The sequence below is a fragment of the Ahaetulla prasina genome, chromosome 3 (assembly GCF_028640845.1).
Source record: "Ahaetulla prasina isolate Xishuangbanna chromosome 3, ASM2864084v1, whole genome shotgun sequence".
Lineage (NCBI taxonomy): Eukaryota > Metazoa > Chordata > Lepidosauria > Squamata > Colubridae > Ahaetulla > Ahaetulla prasina.
The window spans coordinates 20,770,643-20,792,564 of record NC_080541.1 but is presented as its reverse complement, the minus strand read 5'-3'; the positions used below and the strand labels follow the sequence as shown (position 1 = coordinate 20,792,564).

At 44.9% G+C, this 21,922-nt stretch overlaps 1 protein-coding gene across 2 annotated transcripts in view; it reads right to left on the bottom strand.

The window, feature by feature from the left end:
* SNTB1 (syntrophin beta 1) overlaps positions 1–21,922 on the bottom strand; it is a 157,950-nt gene that overhangs the window by 5,914 nt on the left and 130,114 nt on the right. For both annotated transcript variants that reach the window (XM_058177899.1, XM_058177898.1), the window contains exons 4-6: positions 10,507–10,646; positions 3,891–4,087; positions 1,437–1,627 (exon numbers count right to left, since the gene is read on the bottom strand). In XM_058177899.1, the coding sequence (XP_058033882.1) occupies positions 1,437–1,627; positions 3,891–4,087; positions 10,507–10,646 (528 nt within the window). The remainder of the gene's footprint in view (positions 1–1,436; positions 1,628–3,890; positions 4,088–10,506; positions 10,647–21,922) is intronic.

Below are 21,922 nucleotides of genomic sequence, written 5' to 3'. Positions count from 1 at the left end.
AGCTTCAGTGCTGCAACTCTGCAGCGAGAGATAGAAAGGGGGGATTAAGATAGCTGGGGTTGTAGTCGGGGTGGGCTTCAGATCCTTTAGCAACGGGTTCATTGCCCTGTTGCTGAGTGAGCATGGTCTAGTCGGTTGCCTGCACCACGGGGCAGGGTGGATTTTTCGCCCTCCCCGGGCTCCGGAGGCTTTCCTCGAACCTCCAGGAGAGCGAAAACTGCTTCCCCCGGGGTCTGGTAGGCCCGTTTTTGGCCCTCCGTGCAGCACCTGCACTTACCTGGAATGATGAACAGGCCGCATGGAGACTCCTGGGAGGGGCGGGCGTGGCCAGCCACGGGTGGCATTTGGGGGTCACCGAACCCCGGCAATCCTTGGCTAGAGGATTGCCCGAACCCTGCCCACCCCTGGTTGTAGTGAAAATAAAATTTGGGAATCAAGAATGTTCTCACACCTGGCCGGAGGAAGGAGGAGTGATGTCACCAGACCAGCGGACGCTGCCTTGTGACTGCTTATTTGGGGTTATGGGAAAATTTTTTTACTTTTAATTAGGTGAAAACCAAGGGGCCCCTCAGAGTTGGTTTTCACCAGATATGTGCCAATATGGTATTTCCAATACAGCTATTCTTTGAGGAATCCATCTGCCTCAGAGTTCTTGCTTGCAATGGATTTATTACTTGGAAACCTGACAGAAGTTTTCAATGGAATGGAGAAAATTCTTCTTTTGTTTTATAATACAGAGAATATCCATGGGTAATAATGTTAACTGTTGTGGCTCCAGTCCCCGAACCTGGCCCCATGCCCGAAAGTGACTCCGAGAGTGAGGGGGAAGGGCCGGTAAGGCTTACCTCAGAAGCACCGATTCCTTTGGTCCGGCTCCAGGAGCCAGAACCAGGCCAGTTGGAGGATGTAATGAGGCTGACATTCCCTGATTCCTCCCTTCCTCAGGCTACGCCTTCAGACACAGCTGATAATCATACTAATCAAGCCTGGATCGACCCGCGCTTGAGAAGATTAGAGAGGCGGCGTCATCAAAGGGAAGGGTGGGGCAGGAATCCCACCCCACAGGATATATAAGGAGCTTTGGAACTGCTCTCAGTTCCACGGGAAGCAAATTAGCTGAACCGTGTCGAAGTGAGCTGAAGTCTTAATCTGTTTGAACTTTTTGGCAGGCAGCTGCGTTTTCTCGGCCACGACTGATAGGAGCTGTGAACCCACTGGCTGTAGGCCAGCTCGTTACTCCATAGTGAGGACGGAGACAGAACAGTTAACTATACAAGGGACAATTCATTAATGACTGGTAATGCTGACATGAAATGTGCTTTTCCTGCTTCATAGAACAGCTAATCTGTGAGGATCGTGTTTCCTAATAATCAGATGCTACAAATGACAACAGTCTTCATTCCCAGCTATGTTGAAAAACAATCCAACACACTTACAATTTCACCTTCCTTTCCTCCAAAGTCCAAATAGAGCATCCGAACCCCATCATCTGAAGATGATTTTAGCTTCTCGTAGGGATACTGGAAGATGGTTTTGGGAAAGGCACCTACTTGGGGTTCAGTGGTGAGGGAAAATCCATGGTCATAATGGATGGTCAAACGGCACTCCTGGTTTTTGTACGTGCAAGCTGAAGAAGCAAACAAGAACAAACAGGATTTATGGTACTTTAGAAGAATGATATTGCTAATAAAAGATTATGAGGCCACTCTGATGCTGGCAGTAGCTTGGGGATTAATAGGAATGCTAATGAGTTCCCTGCTAATTGGAAAGAAGTTCCAATGATTGTAACAATGAGGTTAATATAGCACAAAGGTTTCAGCACAGCTGACCATGCACCATTAAAACGTGGTTAAGATCCATAGTGTAATACCAATTGCTGTCTGTGTTTAATTAAAAAGGGAGTTGGGTATCTTATAACATCCCTGAATCAGGTTTATCAGCCTTGGGGAAAATACTACAGTCAAGGACATGGAGTAAAGTGCAAACTTTCAGTGAATAAGAGACGTTTAGCCATTGGTCTTGCTTTTCAAAATTTCTGGATGCTAAGACTCCTCTTGTGATAGCCAAGGAATTACTGATAAACGTTACATTTATATCCTGCCTTTCCTTAATATGGGCAGCCAATGTTCTTGTCCTCATTTTTTTTTTAATTTACATTTATATCCTGCCCTTCTCCGAAGACTCAGGGCGGCTTACATTGTGTAAGGCAATAGTCTCATTCTATTTGTATATTTACAAAGTCAACTTATTGCCCCCCTAACAATCTGGGTCCTCATTTTACCCACCTTATAAAGGATGGAAGGCTGAGTCAACCTTGGGCCTGGTGGGACTCGAGCCTGCAGTAATTGCAAGCAGCTGTGTTTTAATAACAGGCTATCTTACAGCCTGAGCCACCACGGCCCTATGTCATCTCAAAAGGACCAACTTGTAAAGTGGTTGAGACGGGGTGAAATCCAGCAGGTTCTGGAGAACTGGTAGCAGAAATTTTGAGTAGTTTGGAGAACTGGCAAATACCACCTCTGGCTGGCCCCAGGGTGGGGTAGGAATGGAGATTTTGCAATATCCTTCTCCCAGGAGTGGAGGGGGAATGGAGATTTTGCAATATTCTTCCCCCAGGAGTGGGGAGGGAATGTGGATTTTGCAATATCCTTCCCCCAGGAGTGGAGAGGAAATGCAGATTTTGCAATATTCTTCCCCCAGCAGTGGAGTGGGAACGGAGATTTTGCAGAATCCTTTCCCTGCCACGCCCACCAAGCCACACGACGCCTACCAAGCAATGCCCACAGAACCGGTAGTAAAAAAAAATTGAATTTCACCACTGGGCTGAGATACTGACTGCCTCAAACCAATTTATAAGCTCTACAATGAAGTGTCAGGTTTAGCACTTCATGTCACAGATGGAAGTTCAATCCACCTTACAGAGCTCCCTCTTGACTCTTCTAGCCTTGAACCTATAAGATTCACCTTCGTTCTCTGACCAGGCCACTGCAGGGACTAGGATTAGGCAATTGCTCTGCTCCCAATTTCTCCTTGATGTCCATCTCTCATCAGGCTGCCTGAATTGTTTTAATCTCCAGAAAAATTGTTGTTGACTTTAGTTTTTCCTCCTCTCTCCCTCCCTCCTCTTCTTTAGATCTTTTAAAGGGCACAAGTCTGAGACCAGACCATTGATCAAAGGATTTAAACAAAACAACAGTTGAGGCTAGCACTCTTAAAAAGATCTGTCATTTAGTATGAGCAACAGATGTTGGATGGAGTTGATTTGGCTCTCTAACCAATCACTCCAAACCGCAAAACAATCCTTTCAACACCATCTAGTTTATTGATATGGTCTCTGTTTTGCTACTGGCAGAAGCCAGGGAGATCCATCAAGATTTGAGACTCTAGAAAGAGTGCAGAGAAGAGCAACAAAGAAGATTAGGGGACTGGAGGCTAAAACATATGAAGAACGGTTGCAGGAACTGGGTATGTCTAGTTTAATGAAAAGAAGGACTAGGGGAGACATGATAGCAGTGTTCCAATATCTCAGGGGTTGCCACAAAGAAGAGGGAGTCAAACTATTCTCCAAAGCACCTGAGGGTAGAACAAGAAGCAATGGGTGGAAACTGATCAAGGAGAGAAGCAACTTAGAACTAAGGAGAAATTTCATGACAGTGAGAACAATTAATAAGTGGAACAACTTGCCTGCAGAAGTTGTAAATGCTCCAACACTGGAGGTTTTTAAGAAGATGTTGGATAACCATTTGTCTGAAGTGGTGTAGAGTTTCCTGCCTAAACAGGGCTGGACTAGAAGACCTCCAAGGTCACTTCCAACTCTGTTCTATTCTATTCTTGTTACTCCTGCTCTGGGAGAACTTGATTGCCAAGAAGCCTCTGTGCTGTTGATTTACCTGTTGTGACTTCTACGGAGAGTTCAGCTGCGTTGTGGCAACCTTGAACTAGGTTCCTGGTCCACAGTGAAAGGTCTCTGCTAGTCTCGGTTTTGAAAAGATGGCTCTCAATCCCTTGTTGCGTGCCCGTTCGAGTGGCAAACGACAAATCTACCCCAGACTGTGGAGAGCCCTTCCCGGGTCCTGAATGTACCAACCTGAAAACAAATTTAAGAATCAACACATGTTGTTAGGGAAACAATTTTAGTTGGAGATAGACAGTTTCACTGGGGATCCCGTATGTGTCTGCCATTTGTTCACTTGCATCTATAGGAAACTTCTCCTTGTGACTAATCAAAATCCTTTTCCTAGAATTTTAATCCTAATAGCTCTTTCTCCTCCCATCCCTCCTTCCCTTCCCCCACGTCATGCTCGGGCCACTTTTTTTCCCCCCCAGCGCTGCCGGCAACGAACTCAAGGCGGAGGCTGTGGCCCCTTTTTTCAGTTCCGTCTCTCGGCCTCCCTTCCCACCACTGCCGCCATACAAGAGCTGATCGCCAGCGTGGACCACATCAAGTTCGAGTTGGAGATCGCGGTGGAGCAACAGCTGGGTGCCCAGCCGCTGCCCTTCCCAGGCATGGACAAATCTGGTGCTGCCGTCTGTGATTTTTTTTTTTTAAGGCAGAATGTGGGAAAGGAGGGGAATGTGTCCGTTCCAGCACATCAGTGGTGAAAGACGGTGGCTTGTAAACACTGGTTATGAGGCCTGTGCAAAAAAGGGGACCAGTGTGAATTCTTGCAAGAGTTATGACGTGACGAAGATACCAGAATGTTAAGGTAAAGGTAAAGGTTCCCCTCGTACAAACGTGCTAGTCGTGGCAGTGCTCATCTCCGTTTCAAACCCGACTCCGTGGTCATGTGGCCGGCATGACTCAACGCCAAAGGCACACGGAACGCTGTTACCTTCCCACCAAAGGTGGTCCTTATTTACTTGCATTTTTACGTGCTTTCAAAACTGCTAGGTTGGCAGAAGCTGGGACAAGTAACGGGAGCTCACCCCATTACATGGCAGCACTAGGGATTCGAACCACTGAGCTGCCGACCTTTCGATTGACAAGCTCAATGTCCTAGCCCCTGAGCCACCGCGTCCAGAATGTTTGTTTGTTTGTTTACATTTATATCCCGCCCTTCTCCGAAGACTCAGGGCGGCTTACAGTGTGTAAGGCAATAGTCTCATTCTATTTGTATATTTACAAAGTCAACTTATTGCCCCCCCAACAATCTGGGTCCTCATTTTACCTACCTTATAAAGGATGGAAGGCTGAGTCAACCTTGGACCTAGTGGGACTAGAACCTGCAGTAATTGCAGGCAGCTGGTTTTAATAACAGGCTTCTTACAGCCTGAGCCACCACGGCCACGTTACTTCTATTCAGATCCTAATAAAAAAACTGAGTTCTTATTAACCTGTACAGATAAAAGTATCAGAGGCCATTTCAAAGATAACTGAACAAAGGATGCAGAGTGCAGAGAAAAAGAGAGGGGCTGGATGAGGGAGCTGAGGAGAGCTTTCGCCCACAAAGTTCTCCCAGCTGGAGAAGATTTGCCAGGTCAAAGGAGCCTTTCTAATGGACTGCGATGTGCATTTAAGAGCCAGCATGCTCTAGCAGGTCACAGTAGGTGGCAGTATCTGGCCATCTTTTCCTGCCTGGCTGTCATATAGGGTCAAGCTTGGTTGTTGGTACATAGTTATTTATTAAGTGCATTTGATTTATACCTGCCTTTCTGCTCTAACGAATATGCAAAGCATCCAATAATATGCGAACTGAATAGAAAAAGTTTAAAAATTCCACGCTAACAAGAATGTAAACAACATTTGGAGAATGAGGCATCTTCGCAGATTTCTTACACACCAATGGGGGTGGGGAAATGGAATAAATGTATTCCGTTGTCTAGGAGCAATGTCTGAGAACCCCCCACCCCAATGGGCCAGAAAGTAGGATCTATAACGGTGAGACATCTTCAGAATTATTGACCAAACTACTGGTCAGTTTTGTAACAGGAGAGGCAGCCCCTTTGAGACTTTAAAGCAGGGGTCTCCAACCTTGGCAACTTTAAGACTTGTGGGCTTCAACTTCCAGAATTCCTCATTGGGAGTTGAAGTCCACAAGTCTTAAAGTTGCCAAGGTTGGAGACCCCTGCTTTAAAGGATAATTCCAGCACCTTACATTTTGCCAGTAACCAACAATCAATCAGTACTTTTAAAACAGGCATTATACTAAACCTGTACTTGGAAAGTAGCGTAGCTCTTATCTTTGAACTCAACGTCAATTTCCAGTTGTTGTTTTTTTCCCCAGGGACAATCGGACTTGTACCATTGTCACGATAGACAGTCACCAAAGCATAGATAATCACTGGTAGGGGTGGCCAACTCAGGAAGAGTAGCGGTTGGTCTACTAATCACACTGGGCAAATAAATGCCACACATTTCTTCCCCTATCATACATAGAGGGGAGGCCAAAGTATAGGCTGGATTGGAACTGTGGAAAAATATCTTTAAAAGAGGCAACGGGAAACCTTTTCTGTATTGGTGGTAAAAAAAAATAAATAGGAACAGGTCTACAAAGTTACCAGGAACTAAGCTAAAGTTCATCATTATCATCATCTGGATTCATGTCAATCTTGATTCCTGGCAACTGCCTAGACCATGGATATCAAACTCAAGGCCTGTAGGCTTGCTTAGATCTGTCCCATGGGGCTACCCTGGAAACAGCAAAAGACCAAACCACGGTTCCTTTGCCAACGAAAATGCGTGTGGCCCCCCCTAGCTCCGTTTTCCCTGGCAGAAGGCAGCAGGAGGCTATTGCGGCTGAAAACAGAGCCTCAACGAGTGACATAGAGCTGGCCACACCCACCCCGGCCTCCTGTGGTCACACACAACCCTGATGCGGCCCTCAGTGAAATCGAATTTGACACCCCTGGCCTAGACAAGTCCCCGCAGTTTTCTTGACAACATTTTGGAAGTGGTTTGCCATTGTTTCTTTCCTACGGCTGAGAGAAAGCGACTGGCCCAAAGCTAGTGTCATGTCTAAGGCAAGAAAAGTCGAGGAATTGCACAGCAGCCGTCCACAAGGAGCCAGACACAAACTAGCCTTGGTTCTATGGGATTCACATCTATGGGATTCACATACATAATTCACATTATGAATTACACATTCACATGTGTAATTCACAAATTACACATGTAATTTGTGAACCAAATTACATGTGTAAAAATAGACATAAAACAGGACTTGGAAGATGCATGTAAGTTACAGGTAGTCCTCAACTAACAACCATTTGTTTAGTGGCTGTTCAAAGTTACAACAGCCCTGGAAAAAGTGAATTATGACAGGCTTTCACATTTACAATCGTTGTAGCATTCCCATGGTCATGTGATCAAAATTCAAGCACTTGGCAACTGGCATGATCACCATTTCTAACCTTCCCAGCTGGTTTCCAACAAGCAAAGTCAAAGTGAGATTTGGGGGGGGGGGGGAGCAAGATTTGTTTAACGACTGCATGATTCACTTAACAACTGCCGTTGTTAAGTTATTAAACCTTAACAACTGTGGCAAGAAAGGACTCTAAAATGGGGCAAAACTCACTTAACAACTGCCTTGCTTAGCAGCAAAAAAATTTAGGCTCACTTGTGATCCCGAGTCAAGGACCAGCTGTATCTAAAATGGCTGAAAACTGGGATTCTGATGTAACCGATTTTGACAATACACAGAATGCTGGTGGGATGAATTTTTCAAAGACGAAACTGCATCTCGCGATGTGTATTTCCAGTCCCCCTGACTTCAGACAGGTGTGTGCTTGTGGCAACTTAGTTGTTCTTTTCTAAGTAGTTGTCCTAAGATAACCTTCCTGTCTATAGAAACAGGGAACTGGATACCACAGACATTTCCCTAGCCTGTGGGGGCTGTTCAGAGGTTGCTAACTTTCTCCAGTTTCTTGTGCGGTTTCCAGAACAAAACAAATACAGGGTCAGGCAAAGTGTGTCTGACAGGTACTGGGAATCCAAGATAATAAAAACTGCAGTCCAATTAAGCTTTCATTAGCATTGGGGGTCAGAGTTTCAGCTGATTCCATGGTTTCAAGCCATCGAGCTAGTTTTAAACCCAAAATCATGTATAGGAACCATGATGGCTGGATTTTTTTTTTCCTGCAGTAATTTAAGTTTCTCACTCTTGTATCATCAGAACATTATGTTGGGAGGCTGGCCCTTCAACAAGTCATTCATCTCCATTTGTTCTCCTCAACTACGTGAGAAACCTTCTCCCTAATGACAGCTCAAACAGTTATCACTACATGGGCCAGCTTTGGTTGGTAACGTGAGAACGTCTCTACTGCAGCGTGCAGGAGATGCTGATCAAATGCCTGAACCTTCCACTGATGGTCTGTACTTTATTGTAAAAGGTAAAGGTTCCCCTCGCACGTATGTGCTAGTCGTTCCCAACTCTAGGGGGCGGTGCTCATCTCCATTTCAAAGCCGAAGAGCCAGCGCTGTCCGAAGACGTCTCCGTGGTCATGTGGCCGGCATGACTCAACACCAAAGGCACACAGAACCTTGTTACCTTCCTACCAAAGGTGGTCCCTGTTTTTCTACTTGCATTTTTTATGTGCTTTTGAAGCTGGGACAAGTAAGGGGAGCTCACCCTGTTACGTGGCACTAGGGATTCGAACTGCAGACCTTTCAATCGACAAGCTCAGCGCCACCGCGTCTCTCTATACTTTATTGTACTTTATTATTATACTTTATTGAAGGGGTCGCCAAACTTGGTAACTTTTAAAGACTTGTGCACTTCAACTCCTAGAATTCCCCAGCCAGAATTTTGGGAGTTGAAGCCCACAAGTTTTAAAGTTGCCAAGTTTGGAGACCTCCTGCTCTAAAGTGTCCTTTGGGCTCATCACAGTTTCTCCAATGAAGCTCAGAGATGTTTCCTCAAGGTTATCACCTCAAATCACTGCTTTTGTCTCATCCCTTGAGATCATCAAGTTAGATGACCTCAAGGGTGATCCGATGATAAACTGGTGTTCTACACCCCTCCCATCAGAGGCCTTGCTATGTGAATGCTTTCTGGCACATCAGCAGCTTCCAAGTTTCAGTAGCACAATTCTGTGTAGCTTCTCAGACTGCCAGATTGAGAGGGTTATATAGCAGTTGTGGAATCCAATTTTTTTTACTACCGGTTCTGTGGGCGCGGCTTGATGGACGTGGGGTGGCTTGGTGGGCATGGCAGAGGAAGGATATTGCAAAATCCCCACTCCTAGGGGAAGGATATTGCAAAATCTCCATTCCCACCCCACTCTGGGGCCAGCCACAGGTGGTATTTGCCGGTTCTCCGAACTGCTCAAAATTTCTGCTACCGGTTCTCCAGAACCTGCTGGATTTCACCCCTGTTATATAGCTACGAATTATGAAAACTATCCATGGAAGACAACACACAGGACAAGAGGCTAAAATCCCACATGTGTTTTGTAACATATCCCCTGAATTTGGATGCATGGATGGGAAGAACCTTTGATGTGGAAAGTACTGCAGATAATGCTTGACTATCTGTAGTACTTATAGTCCATAATGGAGCCTGGCAGTTTTAGGATCCTTTTTTTCCAGTGGTTGTTACGTGAACCCATTGTTCTCTACAGGCCATTTTTTTTTCTTGGATGAGAAGCGAAATGTTTTCAAACAATACACCGAGAAAGTTCAGTTGCCTTTTAGAAAAAGCACCTTCTGGAATAATTTTTATGGGCTCCATTGTAACTTTGAATGGCCACTGAGCAACCGGTCCCAAGTTGAGGACTACCTACATTGAAACCCATTAATATAATAATACCACACTATTTCCTATTATGGTTTGTTATTTCTCACCTCTCTCTCTTTCCAGTTCTTTTTCGTCTTGTACCTTTTTAATTGTAGCCAGAGGGGAGAATCTGTTTTATTACAGATCTGCATAAGCCCTTCTGGCTAAAATGGGAAGGCGAAAAACATGGGAAATACGTAATTTAAAAACATGATTTCTACATATATATTCTGGACTAAAGAAACGGAGGTACCTGCTAGCCAAGAGAGAATTAAAAATGAGGTATCCCTCTATATATTCTGGACTAGAAAAAGGAAAACATCTGGTACCCATCAGAGGGCTTTAAAATGTGATCCCTCCCTCCCCCTCTCTCTTTATATAAAATGAAAGACGCAATGGCTCATTGGCTAAGATGCTGAGCTTGTCGATCGAAAGGTCAGCAGTTCAGCAGTTCGAATCCCTAGCTACGTAATGGAGTGAGCTCCCGTTACTTGTCCCAGCTTCTGCCAACCTAGCAGTTTGAAAGCACATAAAAAATGCAAGTAGAAAAATAGGGACCACCTTTGGTGGGAAAGTAACAGGGTTCCGTGCGCCTCTGGCGTTGAGTCATGCCGGCCACATGACCACGGAGACGTCTTCGGACAGTGCTGGCTCTTCGGCTTTGAAACGGAGATGAGCACCGCCCCCTAGAGTCGGGAACAACTAGCACATATGTTCCCAACTCTAGGGGGTGGGGCTCATCTCTGTTTCAAAGCCAAAGAGAATATATTCTGGCCTAAAGCAAACAACATACCTGGTAGCTAAGAGAGGGTAGGAATGCAGTGGAGTAAACCAAGCTTCCTTGATGCGTGGCATGCTTTCAAATATCAAGAGATCCTTGTCTGTCAAGGCAACCAATACAGCTTTCCCAGGTTTCTCATTCTCGCCCAGCACCTGGACAAAACAAATCAAGATTTCCAATGAAAGGGGCGCACGGAAAAAATGCCGGAGAATGCTGCTTTTCCCATGCCAAAATACCACAACGCCAAAACCTAAGATCAGCCCCGCTGAGTCATAGCAAGGCCCACCTTTGTTCAAACTTTGTGGCCCATAGCAAGCCACCAAAACCGTTCCTGGCCTGTGGATAAAATGCTTTTAAGCAGGAAACTGAGACACGGAACGTTTCTCCGCTGCTGATTTATGACCTCTGTACAACGTCTTCCAGCTATCATTGAAATGATGTAAAGCTTGTCCTCCTCACTGCTATTTTGGCTCAGCCATGGTTGGATGACATTAGAAGATGCTATGAGTCACTGGTGTGAAATGAATACTGTATATCTTCCCCCTGGTGTTCCCTGGTATTTGGAGGCAGGCCTTCCTCAATCGGCAGAAAATGTTGAGTCTTCCAGATTGAACAGAAAGGCTTGTCTTTCATAAATTCGTCCAATCCCTTTTTTTTTTTTTTTTTTGGTAGCTATCCTGACAGTTTCACTGTGCAAAGAAGTGCTTTTTCCTCCCTGATTGTATGAGTTTTATTCATGTTATCTGTCAGGTTTTCTGACTCCCTTTGTGGGCCAATCCACTTTTGAGGATAGCAAAAAGATCCAAACTTTCCTTCTCTTGAAGTGAGAATTTCCCAATTCTATCCTGCCTCCTTGCTGGTCCTGAGACAAGGGATTTCTTGAGAAACTTTAGTGTCTCCCCCAAATCAAGAGAGTCGACTATCGTGCAGGCAAGTGCTAGGACCTATACACCAGGGGTCTCCAAACGTTGTCAATTTTAAGATTTCTGGGAGTTGAAGTCCACAAGTCTTAAAGTTGACAAGGTTGGAGACCCCTGCTATAGACTTTCACAATTCCTCAGGGATTCATCTTGTATTGATTTCTAAAAGCACTTCATCCTGTCTTCCATTCAGCCTTATATGTTCTCCTGCCAGAAGTTCACAATAATATAAAAGACATACCAATTTTTTCGGAGTATAAGACACACCAGAGTATAAGACACACATTAATTTTGGGGGAGGGAAACAAGAAAAAAAAATTCTGCCTCTGCCTACCAGCATCCACTGGTATTCATCTGGCTAACGTCCTTGCAGCAAATAGCAAACAGTCTGGTTAGCTCCAGCAAATTATCACAGCCTGATTTCAGCACGAGCAGCTGATTGGCGGGTAGATCGGCCTCCAGGAATACCTCCAATCAGCTGTTCCAGGTTGCAGGGATTGCCACAGACCATCGCCGCCTCCGTGCCTCGCGTTTTTGGCCCCAACGCCTCACATTTTTGGCCTCACTCTGTGTCTCGTATTTGGAGGTGAAAAATGCGAGGCACAGAAGTGGCAATGTGCTGGGGTGATCCCCGAAGCCTGGAACAGGTCTAGAACAGCATGCAAAGGCCAAAAATGTGATGCACGAAGGCTGAAGGGTGGGGGCCAGCGGGTGGGCGGGGCACCCAAATTTTCACCCTCTTTTGGGGAGGCATCTTATACTCTGAAAAGTATGTTTAAAGTAATACTTTAAAACAACAACAATTCTGAAACAAAGATAGTTATATCTTTTTGACGGTGCATTTTCAATACAGTCTGTAGGAAGGAAAAATCCATCAGAAAATTTCATTAGATCGCTTCCAAATGCCTTTTCAACGCTCTGGTTTTAAATGCAGCCAAATTAGCTTCCCAAAGAAAGATTTTGCAAAGGGGAGGCTATTACCAAGAAGGTCCTGAGATGTGTAGCAAGGAGAATTGAACAGGTACCCTGGCGTCCAGTTTAATGATGGGAAGCAAAGGAGCTCTCTTGGGAGATTATGATCCCCACCTACTTATATATGGACTGTTTTATCCAGATTGGAAAGTTACCTGTTATTTATCAAAGGAGGAAAAAATATATCAATCAAAATGGTCCAATGTAGTATTATTCTCATTGCTATTGAAGCAATGAAACATGACACTGGGTCCAGCAGGGATGGGCTGCTGGGAGTTTGCAGGGATTTGGGAGAACCTCTAGCTAAGATTCTGTGCAGTTTGGAGAACCTCCAAATCCCATTCCTGGCTGGCCCTGCCCACCCCGCCGTGCCCCTTCCAGGAGTCCCCATGCAGCCCTTTTTGGATGTAGGTAAGTGCAGGGCACGTGTGGAGGCTCGGGGAGGGTGAAAAACACACCTAGTGGAAGTTCGGGAAGGCAGGAAACGGGCCTGTTTCCAGCCTCCTGAGGGCCTCTGGAGCCTGGGGAGGCTGTTTTCGTCCTCCCGGGGCCTCAAGGAAAGCCTCCAGAGTCAGAGGAGGGCAAAACCACCTCCCCATCGTGGTGCAGAAAGCAAACCATGGCCACCCACTCAGCAACTGGGCAGAGAACCCCCTTGCTAACATTTCTGAAGCCCAGCCCTGGGTTCCAAGGGGTCTGAGGAGCCATCTCTCCCCAATGGGAAAGCCTTCTCCTCTCGTGCCAGTGAAAGGGGCCTGCCATGGATCCTGTCTGCTAAGGAAGCGGGTTCAAGGAGAAGAGCCTTTTCTGCTGTGGCTCCATCCCTGTGAAACATTCTTCCATCGGAGGTGAGAACTGCCCCTCCCTTTTGGCCTTCTGGAAGGATATCAGAGCCTGGTTTTCCTGTTGACCTGGGGGGGTGCTCACCACTGGAGGTGATTGATGGGATAAGAAGACCTCCTCCCAGAGGTTGTATTCAGCCAGTTCGGGCGAACCGGTAGAAGGTCTGCCCACCCGCCCCGGTGCTATGTCATCCTATTGAGCCATGTTTTCAAGCTGTGCGCAAGCATTGAAGCTGCGCGTCCGAGCAAAATATATGCGCATGCTCACATTTGCGGTGCTGGGCAAACCGGTAGGTAAATTATGTGAATCCCATCTTTACTTCATCCCTGTCCCATCCATCTCTTAGCTCTCTTAGTTTTGGTTTTAGTAGAGTTTTCAACATTCAATCTGTGTACTTTCAAGTGTTAATATGCTTTTATTTTTTTAACTTATTTTATAACTTGTAAGCCGCCCAGGGTCACACCTTGTAAGGGAAGATAGGAAGCGTAATAAATAAAATAATAATTTTTTTTATTATTTTATTTATTTGTTTATTTATTTTATTTACATTTATATCCCGCCCTTCTCCGAAGACTCCGGGCGGCTTACAGTGTGTAAGGCAATAGTCTCATTCTATTTGTATATTTACAAAGTCAACTTATTGCCCCCCCAACAATCTGGGTCCTCATTTTACCTACCTTATAAAGGATGGAAGGCTGAGTCAACCTTGGGCCTGGTGGGATTCGAGCCTGCTATTAATTGCAGGCTGCTGTGTTTTAATAACAGGCTATCTTACATGGCCCAAATAAATTAAAATATTAAAAAATTAAGTTAAATTAAATTAAACTAAATTCAATAATTATTAAATTAAATTAAACGGATGGCTTTTTAATTTCTTATGTTAACAACACTGTTTAATGAAGATTTGCTGAATGGCTTAAAAAATGAATTGTTTACCATGAGGCTGACCGGTAATTAAATGGACCCTTTTTTTTTTTGCAAAACTATCATTAACAGAGAACAAGCTATCTAAATTAGAGTCCCTGTTTAGTAAACAAATTATCTCTTATTGGCAAGCTCCAACAGGTTTTAGCAGGTATTCAAGCAGGTTGGAATTTAATTGAAGTGCTTTTAGGTTTCATAACAGGAGGCTGCTTTTCACGGAAAAAGTAATTTCTCCTTCCTCGTAGCCATTAACCCACTTCAAAAAGAATGCTTTAGATATACAGGATCGGAGTCAGAAGGGGCCACAGAGGCCATTAAGTCCAACCCCCAGGTGGTCCTCAACTTACAACCACAACAGTGGAGTCCAAAAAATTCCTGTTGCTAAACGAGACCTCTGTTAAGTGGCTTCTGCCTCATTTTACGAGCTTTTTTTGCCATAGTTGTTAAGTGAATCTCTCCAGTTCTTAAGTTAGTAACACGGTTGTTGAGTGCATCTGCCTTCCCCGTTCACTTTTGCTCGTCACAAGGTTACAAAAAGTGATCACGTGGCCCCCCGGGACCGTCATAAACCGTCATAAATATGAGTCAGTTGCCAAGGAAGCAAAGGAAATCGCAGGGCAGAAGTAAAGCACCTCAAATATATATACCCAGTGGCCCAAGCCTTGCAAAATTTCCTTTGTAATCACTCAAAAGTCCATGAAAGCAAGGTAATTTCCACGGTTGACGCTGATTAGCACAGGCAACCGTGAACACAGGATGTCGATACTTCCCACGCAGCAGGAAATGGACTATAATATATACTTTTGACCCTGGTGGCACGGAAGGAGGCAATACTGGGAGAATTATTGCAAAGAGGAAAATGAAAAGAAACTAGAGCCTAGGTTTTCCTTTCTAATCTCTTCCTGATCCAAATATGCTCTACAAAGCCGTCCTATTTCACTATCAGATCTGGGTATTTGCCAAGATATACAAAATCCTCCAAAGCACACAATGCAAGCCGTTGTCGGTCCGTAACAAAAACAGCGATGCCAGCAACAAAAGCAGTTGGAATTGGAGGAAAGAGGTTACACAACCTTGGCTGTAGGACCCTTTCTCTGCTAAGAGTTGACTGAAAGGTTGAGGAGATAAATAGGAAGAACTGGTGAAGTTTGGCCCTTGGGCTCACGGGTGAAATCCAGCAGGTTCTGACAGGTTCTGGAGAACTGGTAGTGGAAATTTTGAGCAGTTCGGAGAACCAGCAAATACCACCTCTGGCTGGCCCCAGAGTCAGGTGGGAATGAAGATTTTGCAATATCCTTCCCCCAGGAGTGGAGAGGGAATGGGGATTTTGCAGTATCCTTCCCCTGCCACCCCGACCAAGCCACCCCACGTCCATCAAGCCACGCCGACAGAACCGGTAGTAAAAAAAAATTGGATTTCACCACTGCCTGGGCTGTAAACCAAGCAATATCCTAGGAATATCGTGAGTGTAGTTCATGGCCGTAAATCATAGCCAAACCAAAATCCTTCTGTAGTGTGATTGTTCTGGCCACCATTTAAAAAAGGATGAGCAAGTTAATCGGAAGATGGAAAAACATACCATGAGGTCAGATTGGGGACTATTTTCATCTAAGAGATGATGCAAAAGGCTGGAGAAATTGTGTAAAAATATTGTGTTTTGCTTGGTATCCATGGCTGGCTTTTTTTTACACATTCTGGTTTTGTGGAATGTTTTTTCATGACTGTGTGGAGTTAGTGCACGCACACACATGCACAAGAAAAAAGGGGGAATGATGAGTAGGGTTTAAAATATTTCATCATGATTAAACCCTTTCACACAATTATCAGGGTTTGTTATAAAAAGGACTAAAGCGTTTATCTAGTTCCTTGTCCTCAATGCTGTTATAGTTCAAGATCTTTGATTAGTTTGGATCATGCAGTCAAAGAAGCATAGTAGATCTTCATGTAGTTCAACCCCCAACTGGCCAAGAACTTCATCATCCCATCAAACATATTTTGCAGGACTTCCATTTTGCTTTAGGGAGAATAAAAACCATTTTTCCAAGCAAGGAAAGTGCTTGGAAGTGACAAAACAGGAGGTTGGAAAAACTAAGAGCAGGATTTGGGGTTGAAAAGATCTGACTATTATTATTCAGTTAAATTCCGGTGGTATTTCAGAATTACTGATAAGATGCGTTAGATCGATTTATTATCTCTCCTCCCGTCTTCCTGCCTCTTAGGTATTGTCTGAAAGGCTTGGCAAAATCATGTAACAGCCTAATACACGAGAACTTTAACATGTTTTTTACTCCTGTATTGCCATTTCTCTGGACATGTGGTTCTTATTTTGCCAGGACATGATCTGACAGTATAGGAGGTCAGGGGTGTAAAACTCAAGACCTGCAGGCTGGATCCGGCCAGTGGTGAAATCTAAATTTTTTTACTACCGGTTCTGTGGGCGTGGCTTGATGGGTGTGGTGTGGCTTGGTGGGCATGGCCATTCCCACCCCACTCCAGGGAAAGGATACTGCAAAATCCCCATTCCAACTCCACTCTGGGGCCATCCGGAGGTGGTATTTGCCGGTTCTCCGAACTACTCAAAATTTCCGCTACCGGTTCTCTCAACTACTCAAAATTTTCGCTACCGGTTCTCCAGAACCTGTCAGAACCTGCTGGATTTCACCCCTGGATCCAGCCCACAGGGTGCTTAGATCTGGCCCATGGGGCCGTCCTGGAAACAGCAAAGGACTGGCCCGCGGTGCCAGAGAAACAGAGCTCCCAAAGGCCGCGGGGGGCCCTCCCAAGCTCTGTTTTCACTGACAGAAGGTTGCAGGAGGCCATTGCAGCCGAAAATGGAGCTTGGGAGCCAATTTTCGCTGGCAGAGCACTCGGGCCACCACTGGGGCTGACACGAGCGACGTCAAGCCCCCCCACCTCGCAGAGATCAAACACAACCCTGATGTGGCCCTCAATGAAATTTAGTTTGACACCCCTGGAATAGGGGAATGTATTCTGCTACAAAGAAAGAATTAAATATAGAATAATCCTGGCTTGATTAGGGGTCTGTTCTGACCCAGCCTTAGCAGAACCAAGAAACAAACTCCTTGTCCCGAAAACACCCTCTTTATTTAGCTACCGTGAATTCATGGCATTCACACACAGGAAAGTTCAGTCCTTCCAAGGTTTAACTGAAGTACAGACCTTATCAGTCCTTGGATAATTGCTAGGCCAGGAGCTTCCAGCCACAAAGCTGTAAACTTAATTCCTGACAAGAAGTTTCTGTGGCACGAACCACGATGAGCAAATCTTCCTAACGAAATCCGAATGGTTGTCTCCTACGACGCCACTCCCCTTTCGCTTCTATTTATTCTCCAGCCAGGGAGGGGCCATTCAGTGGCCATGTGTGCCTTTCTTCCCGAGTCTGCTCTTGGTACTCTGTTGTTCTCCTCTCCTGACAGTTCTGCGCATATGCGCATCTAATAAAATATAACAACAGAGTTGGAAGGGACCTTGGAGGCCTTCTAGTCCAACCCCCTGCCCAGGCAGGAAACCCTACACCATCTCAATCAGATGGTTATCCAACATTTTCTTAAAAATTTCCAGTGTTGGAGCATTCACAACTTCTGCAGGCAAGTCGTTCCACTTATTAATTGTTCTAACTGTCAGGAAATTTATCCTTAGTTCTAAGTTGCTTCTTTCCTTGATCAGTTTCCACCCATTGCTTCTTGTTCTACCCTCAGATGCTTTGGAGAACAGCCCGACTCCCTCTTCTTTGTGGCAACCCCTGAGATATTGGAACACTGCTATCATGTCTCCCCTAGTCCTTCTTTTTATTAAACTAGACATACCCAGTTCCTGCAACCGTTCTTCATTTGTTTTAGCCTCCAGTCCCCTAATCATCTTTGTTGCTCTTCTCTGCACTCTTTCTAGAGTCTCAACATCTTTTTTACATCGTGGAGACCAAAACTGGATGCAATATTCCAAGTGTGGCCTTACCAAGGCATTATAAAGTGGCACTAACACTTCACGTGATCTTGATTCTATCCCTCTGTTTATGCAGCCCAGAACTGTGTTGGCTTTTTTAGCAGCTGCTGCACAGTGCTGGCTCATATCTAAATGGTTATATACTAGGACTCCAAGATCCCTCTCACAGGTACTACTATTGAGCAAGGTACCACATATACGGTACCTGTGCATTTTGTTAATTTTTGCCTAAATGTAGAACCTTACTTTTTTCACTGTTGAATTTCATTTTGTTAGATAGCGCCCAATGTTCAAGTCTGTCAAGATCTTTCTGTAACTTGAGCCTATCTTCTGGAGTGTTGGCTATTCCTGCCAGCTTGGTGTCATCTGCAAATTTGATGAGTTCCCCATCTATCCCCTCGTCCAAGTCATTGATGAAGATGTTGAAGAGTACTGGGCCTAAAACATAGCCTTGGGGTACTCCACTGCATACTTCCCTCCATGTGGATGTAGTTCCGTTGAGGACTACACGTTGAGTGCGGTTGGTCAGCCAGTTACGAATCCATCTGGTGGTGGTGTGGAACAGGCCCCAGCTGTTCTTCTTCCCCATTTATCTCTGACTCCGAAGGCAGCTGGGAAATGTGGGACGGCCCTGGCTCTATCTCTGCTTCCAACGCAGAGTATCTGTCAAAGCCTTTCCCAGAATCCAAGACTGGCCCAAGTTCTTCCCCAACCTCCTCATCGTCCGAGTGTAGCGGGCCACAACAGGGTCCTTGCCATATATTAGCCATTGGGAATTGATTTATTACACACTTCTTGGTCTTCTTTCATGCCAAGACTTAGTAAGACAATTAACCAGTAAACATAATAAAATAAAATGCTTATGTTTTCCAAGAACAAAACAAAAGCTTTTTAAAATGAGAGGTTTAAACTACAGAGTTTGAGAGAGAGAACAAACGACAGTGACCTAATTTAGGCACGGTGCAAAGCCAAAAAGGAAATTCTATTATTGCCAATTTTGTTGCCAAATTCCACTGATCCTGGTCCAAAAATCAAATCAAGTTGTTTTTTTAAAAATTCTTATACCAAAGAAATTATATTAAAATTGCATTTTCTCTAGCCTTATCTAAGGTGCCAGAACATTTCTTACTGATAATAAAACATAGCTTGCATATAGAATGATAAATAGATTAATGAAAAGTTTTTTATACCTTCTGGAAATCTTTCCATTTTCTGGTACATGTCCCCCTATAGAATCATTTTTCGTGAGAAATGAAATCACTCACCCAGGTCCAAAATAGCATCTTATATTTTTTATTTAATGTTGACAACTGCTGAAACGTGCTTCTTTTATAACTCTGCAGTCCCCTTCCCCAACTAGATGTCCTTTAAAATTCCCCAGGCTCAGAATCCCCACCCAGCATGGCCAAATTCTTTAATCTCAGTCCCACCAATTAAAAAGGGTTTTCATCTACTAATTCTACAGAACAGTCTTAATTTCTACAAGTGTCACAAGCAAAGCAGTTCAAAGTTACACACTCTTTAATAGCTGAGGTTTCACCTCCTGTCTGAATTATGGGCTTATTTGTTTCAAACTGCTTGAGATAGCAGGTGCAGGGTAATTATCAGATGGCATCTGGTTTATATTTTAAATATTTGGGGGATTTGTTCATTCCTTGGCTATGATCTCAAATCACATCCCAGGCCTCTTAGTTGTTCCAGTAAATACTCAAGACAAGCTGGGAAAAATGTTTCTGAACAGTACGAAGGATTATGCTAGATACGTTCCAGGCTAGATGAAAATGTTTATACGCAACTAAGCAACAATGAATTGTGGGTAAGGAACATTTTCACTGAAGTGGTAAACAGGTTTAACTACAGGTAGTTCTTGGACTTATGACCATAACTGAGTCTGGAATAACAATAGTAAATCATTGTGGTTGTAAGTTGAGACATCACCTGACCGGATCCGATTTTATGACATTTTTTTGCAGCAGTCGTTATACAAACACCGTGATCATTAAGCAAATCAATTTTTTCCAAGGGGCGTTTGCTGGAAATTCAATGCTGAAAATCTATAAAAAAGCCGCAAATCAAGATTATGTGATCAGGAGATGCTGTAAATGGTGAACAGGCTACCAAACATCCAAAATATAGTCACGTGACTGAGGGGAGGAGCATAGTAAATTAACAAAAATAATTTTTGGAGGGCTATCGTCACTTCAAATGATTGGTAAGCAACTGGTTGTAAGTCAAAAATCTATCCATAATCTTCTCCAACCTGGTGCTCTCAAGACACATAGCGAACAATGGCTCCAGTGATTTCCATTTGAATACCTAATCTAGCTATTTTAAACCAGGGGTCACCAACCTTTTGGACCTCAGGAACCACTAAATTTATAATTTTAAATCCTATGGACCATTAATAAGGTAAAGGTAAAGGTTTCCCTCGCACATATATGCTAGTCGTTGCCGACTCTAGGGGGCGGTGCTCATCTCCGTTTCAAAGCCGAAGAGCCAGCGCTGTCCGAAGATGTCTCCGTGGTCATGTGGCTGGCATGACTCAACACCAAAGGCGCACGGAACGCTGTTACCTTCCCACCAAGGTGGTTCCTATTTTTTCTACTTGCATTTTTACGTGCTTTCGAAACTGCTAGGTTGGCAGAAGCTGGGACAAGTAACAGGAGCTCACCCCGTTACACGGCAGCACTAGGGATTTGAACCGCTGAGCTGCCGACCTTTCGATCGACAAGCTCAACATCCTAGCCCCTGAGGCACCGTGTCCCTACAGGACCATTAATATGATCTGCTTAATGACCGACTAGGTGGCTAGGTGGTCATGTGACTGGGTGGGCATGGCCAACTTGATGCCACTCACGTTGAGGGGTGCCTCGCCGGCCTCTATTCGCCCCTCCCCTCCCAGCCACTCCTCTTCTGCCTGGCTGGGCTCCTTAGGACCCCAACAGGAAGCAGTTGTTGAAGCTAAGCAATCACCATGAGAAAGAGTTGGCAAAACAGCTCAGTTCAAATTGGATCAGACCGAGAAGGAGGCTCAGCAGAAGCACCTTACTGAGGACTAGGAGCATAGGCTTTCCAAGCAGAGGGAAGACCTGTGGGAAGGCAAGACCAGATACCAGCGCCTGGAGGCTCAGCCCATGATACAGTTTATTTATTTTATTTATTTTATTTATTAAATTTTTATACCGTCCTCCTCCTGAAGGACTCAGGGCGGTTTACAGCCATAATAAAAAACAACAGCAATATACACATAAAACCATAGTTTAAAAAACTTATTATACAAATGGCTGAATTAAAACATTTAGAATAAAACCCCAAATTTTAAAATGTTAAAACATTAAAACGAATTAAAATCCTATTAAAATCCTATGCCAGTCCTGCGCGAACAAACAAATAGGTCTTCAGCTCTCGGCGGAAAGTCCGAAGGTCCGGCAGTTGCCGAAGTCCAGGGGGAAGTTCGTTCCAAAGGGTGGGAGCCCCCACAGAGAAGGCCCTCCCCCTGGGGGCCGCCAGCCGACATTGCTTGGCGGACGGCACCCTAAGGAGTCCCTCTCTGTGCGAGCATACAGGTCGGTGGGAGGTATTCGGTAACAGCAGGCGGTCCCGTAAGTACCCTGGCCCTAAGCCATGGAGCGCTTTAAAGGTAGTCACCAACACCTTGAAGTGCACCCGAAAGACGACAGGTAGCCAGTGCAGACTGCGCAGGAGAGGTGGAACAAAGCCACTGGAACAAGGCCGTCCGGCTCTTCGCCACCAGCGATGCTTCCCTCCAGCCTTCAACCAAAGCACTGCACTAGGAGGTTGAAACA